This window comes from Populus nigra, chromosome 1, assembly GCF_951802175.1.
Source record: "Populus nigra chromosome 1, ddPopNigr1.1, whole genome shotgun sequence".
Classification (NCBI taxonomy): Eukaryota; Viridiplantae; Streptophyta; class Magnoliopsida; order Malpighiales; family Salicaceae; genus Populus; species Populus nigra.
Genome location: NC_084852.1, coordinates 27,313,103 through 27,328,299, shown reverse-complemented (window position 1 = coordinate 27,328,299; position 15,197 = coordinate 27,313,103). Strand labels below are relative to the sequence as shown.

Genomic DNA, 15,197 nt, shown 5'->3' with positions numbered 1-15,197 from the left:
TCTAAAAAGATATTGTCACTTTTCAGGTGGTGTTATATAGACCAAGTGGGAGAATGTTAGAAAAATATTTTTTAAGGTAGCCTATATGTCATGTAGATTTTAAATCAAGTGACAATAAAAACTTAGAGCCCATTAGACTCTAGTAGTGAGCTAAAAACATTTATGATGAATGAAGGTGTAAAATTAGGTTATATATAATGGTCCCTAATCTAGTCAAAGAGAGGCTAATGAAAATTCTGTATCTTCCATCTACATAAAGAAACCCAAAAGTTTTGGCATAAATTAGAAGACTTTTTATTCTTGACAGCGCTGAGATTTCCAAACAATTGCTTCAACACTTAATCAATCATGGCAGGAGGTGTGTATCCTATTAATTTTCTGCTATGTTTATATGTTTGGCATATTAAGATTATCTTATAATTTAAATAAGATGTAAGTAAAGTTCTAAAAATTTAAATATATGTAATGTGATTTTTTTTTTTAATAATAAGGACCCTTTGCTGCACACCTAGAGTTTAATCCTATATAGAAATTACTAGATGGTTGGCAAACACTACACTATGAGTCATATCAATTTTTTTAAAACATACAAAAGAAACATCCAAGCGTTGCTAAAGTTTTTCTAGTAATTTTTTCTTACATCACATGGAGATTGATTTAATATGACTTGATTGACTTGATGGATCCAAAGACAGTCCAAATGACTAGTAAAAATGGTTTGACTCCCAAAAATTCAAGATAACAACTTTTAAAAAATAATATTGAAAAGGAAACATATTAGATTGATTCGGGCCAACCTGATTAACCTACAAAATCCACAACCTAAAGTATAAGACCATGATAACCCCCATATAAATAAAATCAAAATAGAAAAAATTATTTAATTCAAGTCGGGTTAACCTGCCACACTCGTGATCAAGGTCATGAGACTATGATAATTTTATAGAAAGCAAATCAAAATAAATTATGAAGCCCGGATCAATTATTGATTGATAAAATTGAAAAAAAACTCAATCTAGAAACAGAACATAATAGAAATTGTTAACCTACAAAACATATGACTTGAGTCATAAGATCAAGATAACCTCATAGAAAGAAAACCAAAATAAATCATGAAGCATCATTCCTATGCAACCTAATGTTGATGGATGAGATTAGAAAAAAACCAATTAAAAATAGAAAAAAAAAACTCAAGTCAACTGGGTTAACTTGTTAAACCCATGACCCAAGTCATGGGACCAAGATAACCTCATAGAAAACAAACCAAAATAAATCACGAAGCTTAATTTCTTTATTAACCCAATGTTGAATGATAGAATTGAAAAACAAATGCCAAAAAAAGAACAAAAAACTTGAGTTAAATGAGTTAATTTACTAAACCTGTGACACTAGTTATAAGACCAAGATAACCACGTATAAAGTAAACCACAATAAATTATAAAGTTTAATTTTTAATAAAGAAAATGTTAAATATGAAATTAGAAAACAAAAGAATCAAAGAGAAAAAAAAAACTATTAAATTTAAAAGAGATTTGTGAGGTGGTTTGTAATAAAAGCGTTACCTTTGTTAATTAATGGTGTGACAAACACATCCCACACTTAAAGAAAATGGAGTTTGTTGTCTTATTACGAAAAATTTAAATAATATTTATGGAATAGTTTGTTAACTTAAATAAAATAAAATAAAAATCTTTTTAAACAGAAAGAATAATAAGTTTAATTTAGTATAGCTCTCGTAAAACTAGATCTATTGATGTTTTTACACTATGCTCCTTCCTCATATTTAAATAGAAAAAATGACTATTCAATTAAAAAATTTAAACATTCTAAAAATAGGGCTATATATAAAGAAAACAAGTGTATAGAGAGAAACTCTTTGCAAAGATGGAGAAAGTCTAACTTAAAGCCTAAAGTATTACAATTATAATTATAATTTCAAGGAAAACTAACAACGTTGGTTGTTTTACCATAGATTTTATCACTATACATGCTTTTAAATTTTATTATGGATTACAATAGAGACTAAATTATTATTTTTTGTTATGGTCATTAAACTCTTTTTTTGTAATTGCATCCTTGTGAACTAATTTGTATATTTTGTGAGTTTATGGTCTTTATCCTTATATATGTTATAAATATTTATAGATTCTTATTAGATTTAAAAAATTTGTTGGAGACTAATTTCATAAAATACAATTTGGATTTGTAGTAGAGAGGCACAATTAAAATAAAAGAGACCAAACTGAAAAACATAATAAAATTGCTTGGCCAATCTCAAATTCGTGCAAAAAAAGTACTTTTTTACTCTCTTTTTTCATCTCATATTAAGTCCCTTTTGTTTTTAGAATTTTAGTTTTGATCTAAAATATTATTTTGTTTATTTTTCAATTTCTAAGTTTAAGAGATGAAAGAAAAAGAGAAAAAAGTAGTTGGAAAATGATTAAAGATAGAGAGACTTCTTGATTGGCCACATTCCAACAAAAATAAAGACAAATTTTGATAAAATGTTTCATTTTACGAGATCAGTTTCATTTAGATGTTTTTTTAGCCTTCATCTTGCTAAAAACAAAAATTGGGACATAAGAGATTTTTAAGATTTAAATTAATTTTTCTTTTTCTGACCAATTCAATGTCGATTAAAGAATAGATTTGAGTTTATTGATGTCTTTAGGGTGTTTCTTAAGTTTTTTCAATTGAAAAAAGGGTCAAAATAGGGTTTTTATATTACAAAAATCAAACCTTGATTTTTTGGTAACTTCAGATGGTTGGAAAGTCAGCTGGTAGGCAATGTGTCATCAATTATATTTTAAAAATAATAATAATTAGATAGACAATGTTTTTTTTAGAGAAAATAATTGGAAGGACGACACGTCATTCACTTGATTAAAAGAAAAATAAAATAAAAGGAGGACCACACTTACGGGCTTGGCCTTACAGATCCATTTCAGCCTATCTTTCTTTGTTTAATGAAGCCCTTTTTATTTTTTTCTTATATTTTATTTATAATTTGTTTAAATAAAATAACTAGAAATATATTTAGGATATGATTTTGTTAAATGACATTAAATTTTTAATTTTTTTCAATTAATCTTATAACATTTTTTTATAATATTAAAAAATTCTCTTTTTGTATAGCTCTTCATAATTACTTTTTCTTCTTAAATTTTAATCAAAATAAAATATTATGAAATAAATAAATTGAATTTAATATGTTATTTCACTAAACATCATTCAGCTTGACATTTATTTTAAAATCAGATTCTAGCTTCTTCTTCTTTTTTATAATGTTAATTATTATATGTTAACCTGTGATGTAGACTTTTTTATATATTTATGGTCATGAATATTCTATGAAAATGAAAATGAAGTTATTATAGTATCATAAATATATTATTTAATTTTTGTTGCTTTTTATTAAATAAACTAATTTTCTTTGAACATTTGTTTTTGTCAAAAATATAAAAAATTAGATGAATATCTTTTATAATACATAATTAATTAGAAATTAGATTCTATGAAGTTTTTTTTTGGTAGCTTGCAAGCTTTATATTAGTTTCTTTTTTAATACATTCATGTAAAAATTATCAAATATATATATTTTATTTTATGTTATCAAAACTTGATCATATGGTTCTAATACACTCATTTATTAGAGTATTTAATTCTTGATTTATTTTAATAAATATACGCATTAACTTTTGAGGTGATAATTAGCTCATGCGTTTGCAAGTGTTTGGTGTTGTGGTTGGACAATGCTTTTTTTAAAATTCAATTTTGTTTTTGATATATTAATATAAAAAAATTTTAAAATAAAAAATTTTATATTTTACTATATTTTCAAGTAGAAAGTATCTTAAAGAACAACATCTATCACAGTTTCAAACATTTCTTTTTCTTTTTTTAATGTCATACAAATCACTTAAATGCTAAGTTTAAAGATGGGAAGGAATGAACTTCAAAACTTTTATTTGAGAATGTGTCATAAAAACAGGTTTAATTTACTTAAGAACTCAAACTTAGAAGTCTTAAAATAGAACTAATAATCAAACTTTCTAGTTCAATTAGCTAATAATCACTTAAGTGTTGTGTTAAGGATTTGTGACAATGGAACGAAAACGAATATGAAAGTTTTGTTGCTACCTTCATTAGCTAATAAATTTCTAGTTCAATTATTTATTATTTTTTTAAAAAAAAGTTTATTAAGTTTAAATCTCTTATGTTTTAGTTTTTTTTACCTTGTTTTTGGAAAAAAAAAAAAGGAAAATAGATAGTAATTTTTATTCTATACTAATAGGAAAATGATAAAAATAAATTATGTTGATTTTGTAAATATTCTCTAAATAAGATGATTTCATTTCTCGGTGATTCTTTGTGGTCATATATAGCAGTCGGACTAGAATTCTTATTCCTTCCAATAGGTGTCCGAAAATAAAAATGATGTATTTTTACAATATTTTATTCTAATATATGGTTTTCCGGGTGGGCAGGATTACGATACTATTTGATATTGTATTAGTAACTTTTTTTTAAAATATGTTTTTGTTTAATAATATAAAAAAATAATATTTTTTTTATTTTTTAAATTTTATTTTTAACATGAGTATATAAATTCAAAAACATCAAAAAATTTAATTTTAAATAATTTTAAAAAAAATATTTTCAACAAACACGCAACGAGCAAGTTACGCTATCAAACAAGTTCTAAATATCATTTTGCCCTCAGGAACTAAAAATATATTTCAATTTGTTTCATTTTCTTCAAAGTTTTCTATAATAAAATAAAAGTTAAAGAAGGAAGAGTATGTATCATTGGAGAAAGAAAATACATTTTTCTAAATATTAAAACACCCCAAAACATTAACTTCGCATTAATTCTAATTTTTTAAATATATGACTAAAGTGAGGTGAGAGTCTAACTAGTGTATTCCATGAGAAAACCCCTGTATAATTCTAGGTACAAAATCCAATTCCTTTTTCAAGATGCAAAATAGTTTAAGTAGGAAAAAGAATTCTTGAATTATAATTGTAATGATTTCATTAACAATTTTCAAACAAGTTGTTGCGATGTCGCGGTCGTACAAATTAATTACCCTAACTTCAAGCACAACACACAAGATAGTATAGAGCAAGCAAGGGGTCGATCCCATGAGGAAGGTTCAAGTAAGATTTTTATGCTAGATGATATGCAATTTGGAGGGGGTTTGGACGTTATCTAGGCTAAAACAAAAGAAAATAGAAAACTATCAAATGAAACTTAATAAAATCAGAAAATTATCAAGAGAACAAACTTTGGTTGCAAGCACAGATCCACTTACAGAAATCAAAACTGATTATGGAAACGAAACATCAATTTATATTCTGAATATTTATCTCTTCTTAACATTGGTTAGTTAACGGATCCGCCGTATAACTAACTCTAACCATCAAACAATCACAGTGTCCGCACTAGTAATTTAATTCAATGGCAGCATTAAGAACTAGATAAGTTGATTAATCAAGAAAACATAATTGTCTGCAGTCTATGTTTGATTTGATTGAATGTTCTCCCTAAGATTAATAACGTAGATCTGCTACAATTATTAAACTCAGTTGCTTCACAAGTTCATATACTACAACTCCGGTTTTAATATCAAACTTAGCAATAGATTGTCTATAATAATAACTTAGAGTTCTCTCTAACAATTAAAATAAACAATCATAGAAAAAATAAGTATAGGAGAACAAACATATTCATCATAAACTGAAAAGAAAATGTAAAATAAATATCACAGTTCTTGAAATCCGAAGTTTAACCTTATATATTTGTTGAACAACTAATAAAAAAGAAGGAGGAATGCATGATTTCGGGTTTCTTAGAGGAGGAGGGCGTTTTTCTCCTCTTGGCTGGCTGCCCCCTTTCTCTTCTCTCGTTCTTTTTATATCCTAGGAAACCCTAGTCTCTATTTTACAAAATAGTCCTCTCTTAAGTAGACAGTTTACAATTAAGTACTTCAATAACTTTTTTTTTATAAAAAAAGAAATATTTTTGCATGAAATCTTCAAGATTTGAGTTATAGGAGTTAAATTGCTAAAATAAAAACTTGGATGTCAGTTTTCAGAACATAGCAGATTGCAAGATTTGACTTTGAAGGCTGCGATTTCCATGCTCTTCCTTATTTTATTTTCTTGCCTTATATTTTCAAAAAGTTATGGATGTTAGCTTTTTAATGCCATCGGAATCACTTCATTTCGATCTCTATAGCTCACGCTCTGCACAAAACATTGACTGATGGTCACATCTGTCAATTACCTCCAATTTACTTCTTCTTGCACCTTTCATCCAAAAGTGCCTTCAAACCATAAAACAAAGAATATTAAGGCATTTTATATATATAAAACATAGGCAAAACACTAGTTAAATATGGGTGAAACTTTCGAATAATATGATTGCATCAAATACCCCCACACTTAGCTCTTGCTCGTCCTCGAGAAAGGATAGGTAACATCAAATTGAAATTAAATTAAATCAAATCACTATGACTAATCTTTTAATCTCCCATCAATGTCCAAGAATATATGGATTATAAACAAGAATATAATCAAGAAGGATAAAGAGTATAAATTTTCATGAATTCATTTACATGTAAACTTCAAAACTCAATTAATCGTCGGGATTTAAATGAAATCTATGTCATGCCAAAGTGATAGGTCCTCTCATTGATATACACTCCAACACTCACGTATTTAGGGCTTATGTGTTTAAATCTCTCAAATTTAATCAATGAATATGTTCTACCATAAGCTTGCTCTTCAATCTCATCTCCATTACTAACATATTACAAGCAATGCATGAATCAAAAGGTTTTATTTTCCAGTTGTAATGAAGTTAAGGTTAAGGTGAGGTAAAAGAGAGTAAAGGAAAAGGTTCAAACTAAAGAATGTAGAGCATTCTGAAAAATGATATTTCAAACAAGATATTCCATCAAAGCACATAAATTTTTCATCTTTAAGCATCAATGCTTACCTTCTTTTGATTTCAAGCTCTTTCAACATAAAATCTTAAGAACATAAAGGAACACTTTTTCTTTTCTTTTCTTTTTCCTTTTCTTTTTTGTTTTTCACCTTTTGCAACTTTGCCTATCTTTTCATCAAGCATCACTTATTCTTTCTTTTCATATAATTTCCAATCATAATTTTATGAGATATCACAAGTATATGCTCTACTAATCTTTGGCCAAGGAAAAAGGAAAACATATAAAACGTTTGCTATGATACATTGATTGGAAGAGCTATTCATATTTATATTATGACAAACGTTTGCTATGATACATTAAAAAAATTAATTAAAAAATAGCTCTTTGAATAGCTTATGGAACCTTTTAGGTGAGATATCATTTGTACGTGCATGCATATATATAAAAAGGAAACATCAAAATATGGTCATAAACTTCTATATATAGCATATTTTATGTGCCAAAAAGATGCCCTTTTCTTCTTATAAATTAGAAGCATGTAGAGTGCCTCCTCAAGCATCTTTCTTGGCCAACTCTCTTTATTCTTCGCTCTCTTTGATCTTTCTCAGTTCATGCGAACTTTGCCCAACTCAATCAGCCATGGAGGTTGCGTCTGGAAGCGGTGACAAAGCTGGGTTTTTCACTCAAGGACGCTCGTGGCTCAAGGCCTTGCCTGTGAAGTTCAAAGCTAACATGGTTGGTATGGCTAGGAATATAAAGAAGCTTGGACAGGAAGATCCAAGAAGAGTTATTCATTCACTTAAAGTAGGATTAGCACTTACATTGGTATCAACATTCTACTACTTTCGCCTATTTAAGAACCTTGGTGTCGATGCCATATGGGCTGTTATGACTGTTGTCCTGGTCTTTGAATTCTCCGTGGGTAAGTCTCTGACCTTTTTAAAAGTACAACAAGAATGCCCTTTCATGGTGAAACCTCTACTCAAGTCATAATATTGACTGTGGTTTGATTTTTGACAAATAAATTTTCAGGGGCTACTCTTGGAAAAGGATTGAATAGAGGAATGGCAACACTTCTGGCTGGTGGACTAGGTATTGGAGCCAATCACCTAGCAAAACACTCTGGACATATTGGAAAACCTATACTAATTCTGTTCCTTGTCTTTGTACAAGGTATCTATAACCGCGCATGCACACAAAATAATTATATGATCCTTACTATTAAAAGAGAAGGAAAAAAGTACTCGTGGATTCAAAATTATTCTGTTTTTTATTGCAGCTACAATATCAACATTTTTAAGGTTCGTTCCGAAAATTAAAGCAAGATGTGATTATGGGATGTTAATATTCATTTTGACCTTCTCTATGATAACGGTATCTGGTTTAAAAGAAGATCATATATTAGAGTTAGCACATAATAGATTATCAACCGTCAGCATAGGTGCTGCTGCTTGTGTCATCGTTGCTATTGTGGTTTACCCTGTGTGGGCTGGTGAAGATCTCCACAATCTGATCGCTCTCAACATTGAAAATCTTGGCAACTCCTTAGAAGGTATGTATGTCCCCAACAAAGCAGTGCACTGAGTCGTAGTACCAATCAAGTAGTGGATGCATTCATTCCAATTGTTCTTTTCTTGCTAGATTTCAACATGCATGTGCTCAACAACTTACTCAGAAAAGGCAAAATTTACAGGATTTGGTGTTGAATACTTCATAAGAACAGGGTGTGAAGACGACAAGAAATTTTTGAAAGGATACAAAAGTGTTCTTAATTCAAAAAATAGTGAAGAATCCTTGGTGTGTGTGTATCTCTCACCCCACCCCCCTCTCCCTGCATCCACCACCCCCCCCCCCCCCCCCAACCTTTCCTTTACATATTTACTTGAATTTTTCTGATAATAGTTTTGATGCCTTTCAGGCTAATTTTGCAGCATGGGAGCCAGGTCATGGTCGGTTCACATTTGGACATCCATGGAAACTATACCTCAAAGTTGGGACTCTGGCTCGAGAATGTGCCTACCGAATTGAAGCATTGAATGGATACTTAAATGCTGACATTCAGGTATAAGAAATTAACTCCCTAGAAGCTATCTCATCTTTGATGTCTAAATACAATGTGATAAGCTACTTTAAGCCTTCGGCATATCATATGTTGCGATCCATTCTCACAAAAATTAGCAAAGTTCAAGCCTTTATGTATGGGTTAAGTAATAAAAAAAATGAGTACCATTTAGGAACATATATGCTCAGAAGCCCCAGGTGATTCTTCACATGCTTATCTCTAAATATTAGCTGCTTATTGTTGCAGGCATCATCAGAAGTTAGTAACATAATTCAGGAAGCATGCACAAAAATGAGCAGAGAATCTGGAAAATCACTTAAGGAACTTGCATTGGCAATCAAAATAATGGTGCAGCCATCTTCTGCAGATTCCCACATTGAAAATGCAAAATCTGCTGCCAAAAATATCAAATCTTTACTCAAATCAGGCATATGGGAAGACATTGACCTGCTGAAAGTTATACCAGGGGTTACGGTAGCTTCAATACTAATTGACGTGGTCACATACACTGAAAAAATTTCTGAATCCATATATGAACTCGCTTCCAAAGCCCAATTTAAGAGTGTAAAGCCAACTCTATCACCAAAAAAGTTGCATTCAGGACAAAATCAGAGTGTAAAATCAGCTCAGATGGTCAATTGCCCCGATGCTGGCATCAATGTCAGGGAATCAACTCTGCCTTCCCCACCAAGTGAGAATTCTTCAGCACCAAAGGCTAGCAAGCAAAGGATGGGAGTGCAAATATAGGGGTAACTTGTATTCCAATTTGTATCATCTTTTTTTGGTACAAAATAATTGCCCTTTTCTTTCAGGATAAGGAAAATATCAATCTTTTCAGCCATTTTTGGGTAACTTGTATTTTTTATTTACTTGTCATTTTGGCAAAGACAGAATACATGGCACATCAGCCATTAATAACAACCTTAAGCCCAAAGCAAAGTTATCAATTTGCTTGAAAATCTTCTTATCACTTTCATTCTTAGCAGAACGATGAGCTAGCTTTGAGCAAGCCAAGATTATACATGTAAAGTGACCAAGTTCAAGATGCTCCTCTGTTCTTCATCCATCATGTTGTGCTGACGTATCTTTGATTGGGGTTCTGACATGCACAAAAGGATTCCCAAACTCCAATATTATATGTGTTTTATAATCCAACTTTTACTCGTTTAAATCTATATGAAGCGATATGATATTTAATGTGCTGATAGAAAAAATGTGTCCTTGGTTGCCCTCATAGAGCCTCCAGAAAGATATTTTGGCGAAAAGAAAGACTAACAAGAACTCAAAGTTTTGACAAGATTTGTACATATATTTATGTAAGTACTGTTTCATTGTCAGCAACAAAGTCCATCATCGTCATTGTCATACCAAATTTTGACGCCCTCAATTTTAAGAAAAAATGTCTTCAAAACCATTTTCAAACAAAAAGAATCTTCAAAGAAAAATGTTTTCAAAATAAAATACAATTTGGGTTGCAAATGGGCAAGAATTTAAATTATAGCTTGGTTAAAAAATTATGCATGCATGCAATCTGGGGTTTAATTGAAAAAAATAGAAAAAAGGATTAAATCGGTCATAATCAAAAGAATTGGAAGACCAATGATCAAAATGGAAAAGATAACAAAGTTTGGAAGTCCAATTAATTAAATTAAGAGCCTAATTGAGGAGAAAATTGGAATCAAGGCCAAAAATGGCTAAATTTGCAAGCCAAAGACCAAAATGAAAGAAATGAAAAAGTTTGGAATTCCAATTAATTCTATTAGGGACTTACTTTAAGATAAAATTGAAATTTGAAGTTAATTTGCCTAAAATTAGAAGAATTAGAGGACTACTGACCAAAATATAAAAGACACTTAAATCTAGGGAACCTATTAATTCAATCAGTGGTGTAATTAAAGAGAAAATAAAAATAAAGTTTACAGTCAATTTGACCAATATTAGAAGAATCAAAGGATCAAGGACTAAAATAGAATAGATACTAGAATTTGGGGATCCCATTCATTCAATTAGGGGTGTAATTAAAGAAATATTAAGATTTTTTTGTCTAAAAATAAATAAATTAAAAATCCAAGTACTGAATTGTAGAAGGCGCCAATATTGAAGGATAGTTTTGAATATCATCAAGGGTTTAATTGAAAGAAATCTTAGAAAATCAACCCAAATTGACTGGATATGAAGGAATTAGAAGTATGAAAACTAAATTGTAAACAAAAAAGGATGAAAAAAAGATAAAAATAAAATAAACTTAAGTGAAATGGTGCAGAACATCATCTATCACCAAAAAAATGAATTTAAGGTGCCATAATGATGTTGTTTTTCATGGAAGGGATTGCCTTCAAACCCTCACACATGTATGGTTTTATTTTCTCTTTTATTCTCCTTTTGGTAGGTTTTCAGAGCTACTTTGGATCATTATTTCTCTCTCTCTCTCTCTCTCTCTCTCTCTCTTTCTCTCTCTCTCTCATGCTAAAATTAAAACATTAAATGCCAAGAGACATGTCATTTCCCTCGGCACTTGTACTTCATCTTTAGTTAAAGACCAGCTGCATTGTTTTTTTGTGGTGACAGAAAACATGCTAAAGTAGCCCACCCAAACATGTTGTACAAAAATATTGGATGGCCAAGATTAGCTCATGAAAATCAACAAACATATTTGTTCCACCTAGAAAGGTTCTAGAACCTTCCTCCATACCTATAAATAGAGCATGGTAAGAAATAAAAAAGAAGTCTTGATAGAGAAAATTTGACTTTGAGAGAGAGATAGTGGGTAAGGGATGTTTAAGTTTAAACCAACTTGTCTAAAAGGAAAAAAACAGTGAGGAGAGAAAGAAAAGAAAGAAAAAGAGAGGAAAATCATACCAAAACACCAAAAATATGAATATGATATAGAGGGAAAGGTTGATTTCTGGATCACTAAACCAATTCATTTTAAACCACAAAGTTTCAATAAGAGAAAGGAGGAAGAGAGGAAGAAAATGAAGAAAAAACAGAGAAAAAGAAACACAAACCTAAGAGAAAGAGAAAACCCTAGTCTAAAGAGAGAAAGTTACCCAAAATACCTCTCAAACACTAATGCCTATGACAGCCACTAAGAGCCTCCAGAACTCCTCCCTACTCTATTGAAAACATCCTTAATGTAAGTTACAACTCATTTTTTTTTAGGGTTTATTTGTGTGTTATTTAGGTTTTGCATGTCTCTTATCTTAAAAATTAAAAAAAAAAGAATAAATGTGATGATATTGATTTAAAAACAAATGCATGAAAGGTTAACCAAAACTTGTGTTTTAAGGTTTGCTTGTAACCTAGACATGAAATGATAAGATTAGGGTTTTGAAATGTGCTTTGTTTTTAAATGATGATGCATGGATAAAATTTCAGCTCAAGTGTTGCATGCTTCTTAATTATGAGAAAAAATCATGAGATATGTGTTTTGTTTATTTGGATGATGCATGAATAAATAATATAAGACTTGTGATCTTTTATTCTTAGGATTAAATTGTTATCCTAGGTTTTTATTCTTATGCTTGTTGTAGTTATCCTTGTCTTTATGTTCATGCTAAAAAAAATGTTTAAAATTCCATGCATTTTGGCTAAGTTTCCCAAAAACAAATCTTACATCTATTTAATATTCATGCAAGTTTGTTAATTATTGTGTCATTCTGATATTTTCATTTTTCATTTTCATGTCCTTATTTATAAACAAAGAAAAGAGAGAAGAAATCTTTTTTTATGAAATTGCTTGTTTTCATATTGTGTTTTATATCTTACTTATAAAACTCATTGTGATTTGGCTTACATTAAAACAGCTCTTATGGGCTAACATTCCAAAACCATTTTAAAAACTTAAGATTAGTCTAATTTAGTGTTGTTTTTAAAGAAATCAATGTTCTTTTTTTTCAAGTGATAAAATCTTTTATTTTAGGGATTAACATCAAGAGTTTTTCATTAAAATTCCAAAAATCAATGAAATCTCCTATTTTAGGAATTAACTCCAAGATTTTTTCATTAAAATTCCAAAGTCAATGAAATCTTCTAAGTTTAGAGATTAACATCACAAAGTTTTATTAAAATTTATACTTCAATAAAATCTTTTATTTTTAGGGATTAACATTAGAATTTTGTTAAAATTTCTTTTTCAATGAAATATTCTATTTTTAGGGATTAATATAAATGTTTTTCATTAAAACTCCAAAATCAATGAAGTCTTCTATTTTTAGTGATTAACGTCAAAACCTTTCTTTGAAATTCCCACACCGATAAAATCTTTATTTTTAGAGATTAACAATAGATTTTTCAACATCCTTTTTACAAAATAAATATCATAAAATATATGCTCAAAAATAAGAATATATAGTTAATAACAAACATAAAGTAATTTTAGGAAAACACATAGCAAAGATAACCTTTCATTTGAAATAATATGGTAATGATGGTGTCTATCTTCTCTAAACATATTCAACCTCATACTTAAATTTTTGAAATTAATATTTATTTTAGAATTTTTAATTTTTTTAATTATTAAGTGGCGAGTCAATTTATTTTTGTTTTCCCCCCTTCAACTTTTAAGAATCTCACATTCATCACGGTGTCACAATCATGTTCCTGTACTTGAGCATTTTGTAAGTCCAAGGCTTAAGTTGAGCAATGGTCCCTTTTAAATTCTAGTAGGAAATGCATTTTAATTTTTTTATAAAGTTCTTCACTTTTAACTATTTATGCTTTATATAAATATCTAACAAATATTTTTAAGTAACAATTTTTTGAGGTAGAAACTTGCAAAAATACACCATTATCTTGTACATAAAATAAGACTCATGAATGTTAAGTCATTAAATCTAGTCAAAAGACTATTTTAATTATAGAAAAGTGATACACAATTTACTTCTTATTGATTTTTGTTAAATAAATTCACATAATGTAAACAAAAAACTAATTAAATAAGATGGGTGGATTACATTATATGATATGAGAATATTATGTAAAATTAACATGTATGTTACAAACTAATCGAGAAAATTTGGAATTTTTCACTAAGCAATGATTAGATCAAGGAAGGAAATCAGGTCAATTTAATTAACATTGATTGAAAACAAGGTTTCAACTAGTATTTATTAAGAAAAACTAAAGCAAAAGGGTCAATCATTGTTGCAACAACAATCCCAGTAGACTTATTAGCGATGTGGATTCGCACAATGCCATTTAATTATTATTTTTTTTGCCCTGAAACTATTTCCTCGGTTTTATCCTTCCATATTTATTATATTCATGATTGAAATTAATGATTTTTTTCTAAGAGCTTGATATTAGTTTCAAGGGGAAATAAACACCATTTGCTATTTTTCTTGGGCTTGAATTTGTGAAATATTGTTGGGTTTGTTTTGTTTTTCAAGAGATCAAAAATCAAGAGATTATAATTGATCATTAAAAAAAAAAGTCCCTCAAAGGAAAGAAGAACAAAAAAGCTGTATATTTTATAGGGAGGAGAGAAAAAAAAAAAACTGAACATCAGCCAACAAATTAATTAACACGCCCCAGCTAGAATGAAAGAACACGTTAGGATGCTTTCAGATACACTAAAAAAGACCACTTTTAAACATGGGAGGACCCCACACGTGTCGCAACAAGGTTCACATCCTGGTGCGTGTTCGAGATGCGCCATACAACTCTTTTTTTACTATTATTTTACTTCGGTTCCTAATTTTATAAGCACTCATCAATTTAGTCTTGAATTTCATCTTATGTGAATCCAAACCTTTTTCTTTTAATTTTATTCCTAATTAACTTTTGAATTTAAGCCTGGATTCTATCCGATCCAAGCCCAATAAAGACCTATCACTTAAGTTGAGTTGTAATTTTTGCATTAAAATGAGAGTGATTTATTATATCTTTGTATCAAAATTAAAAAAAAAATTATGTCATATATGTTATTTTTAGCTTGTTATTTTTAGTTTGTCAAATCAATTTTTTCACTTCATGACAATTTCCATGTAGTTAATTTGATACTCAGCCTATAATTAATAATTATGTCATGAGATTTAAAGATTGATCGATGTTGTTTGCAATGACACTGTAGAAACAATTTCTATGAAGTTGCTAAATTTTTTGCGCTCGCGCCCATGAAAACAACTCTTATGGGTCAACATTCCAAAACCATTTCAAAAACCTAAAATTAGTCTAATCTA

General features: G+C 29.3%; 1 protein-coding gene across 1 annotated transcript; it reads left to right on the top strand.

The window, feature by feature from the left end:
• Positions 1-7,592: 7,592 nt before the first annotated feature.
• LOC133680959 (aluminum-activated malate transporter 2-like) lies at positions 7,593-9,817 on the top strand. The gene is made up of 6 exons (XM_062104029.1): positions 7,593-7,875; positions 7,986-8,126; positions 8,233-8,505; positions 8,647-8,750; positions 8,872-9,015; positions 9,262-9,817. The coding sequence occupies exons 1-6, from the start codon at positions 7,593-7,595 to the stop codon at positions 9,760-9,762; spliced, it is 1,446 nt and encodes a 481-aa protein (XP_061960013.1). The 3' UTR covers positions 9,763-9,817.
• Positions 9,818-15,197: the final 5,380 nt, after the last annotated feature.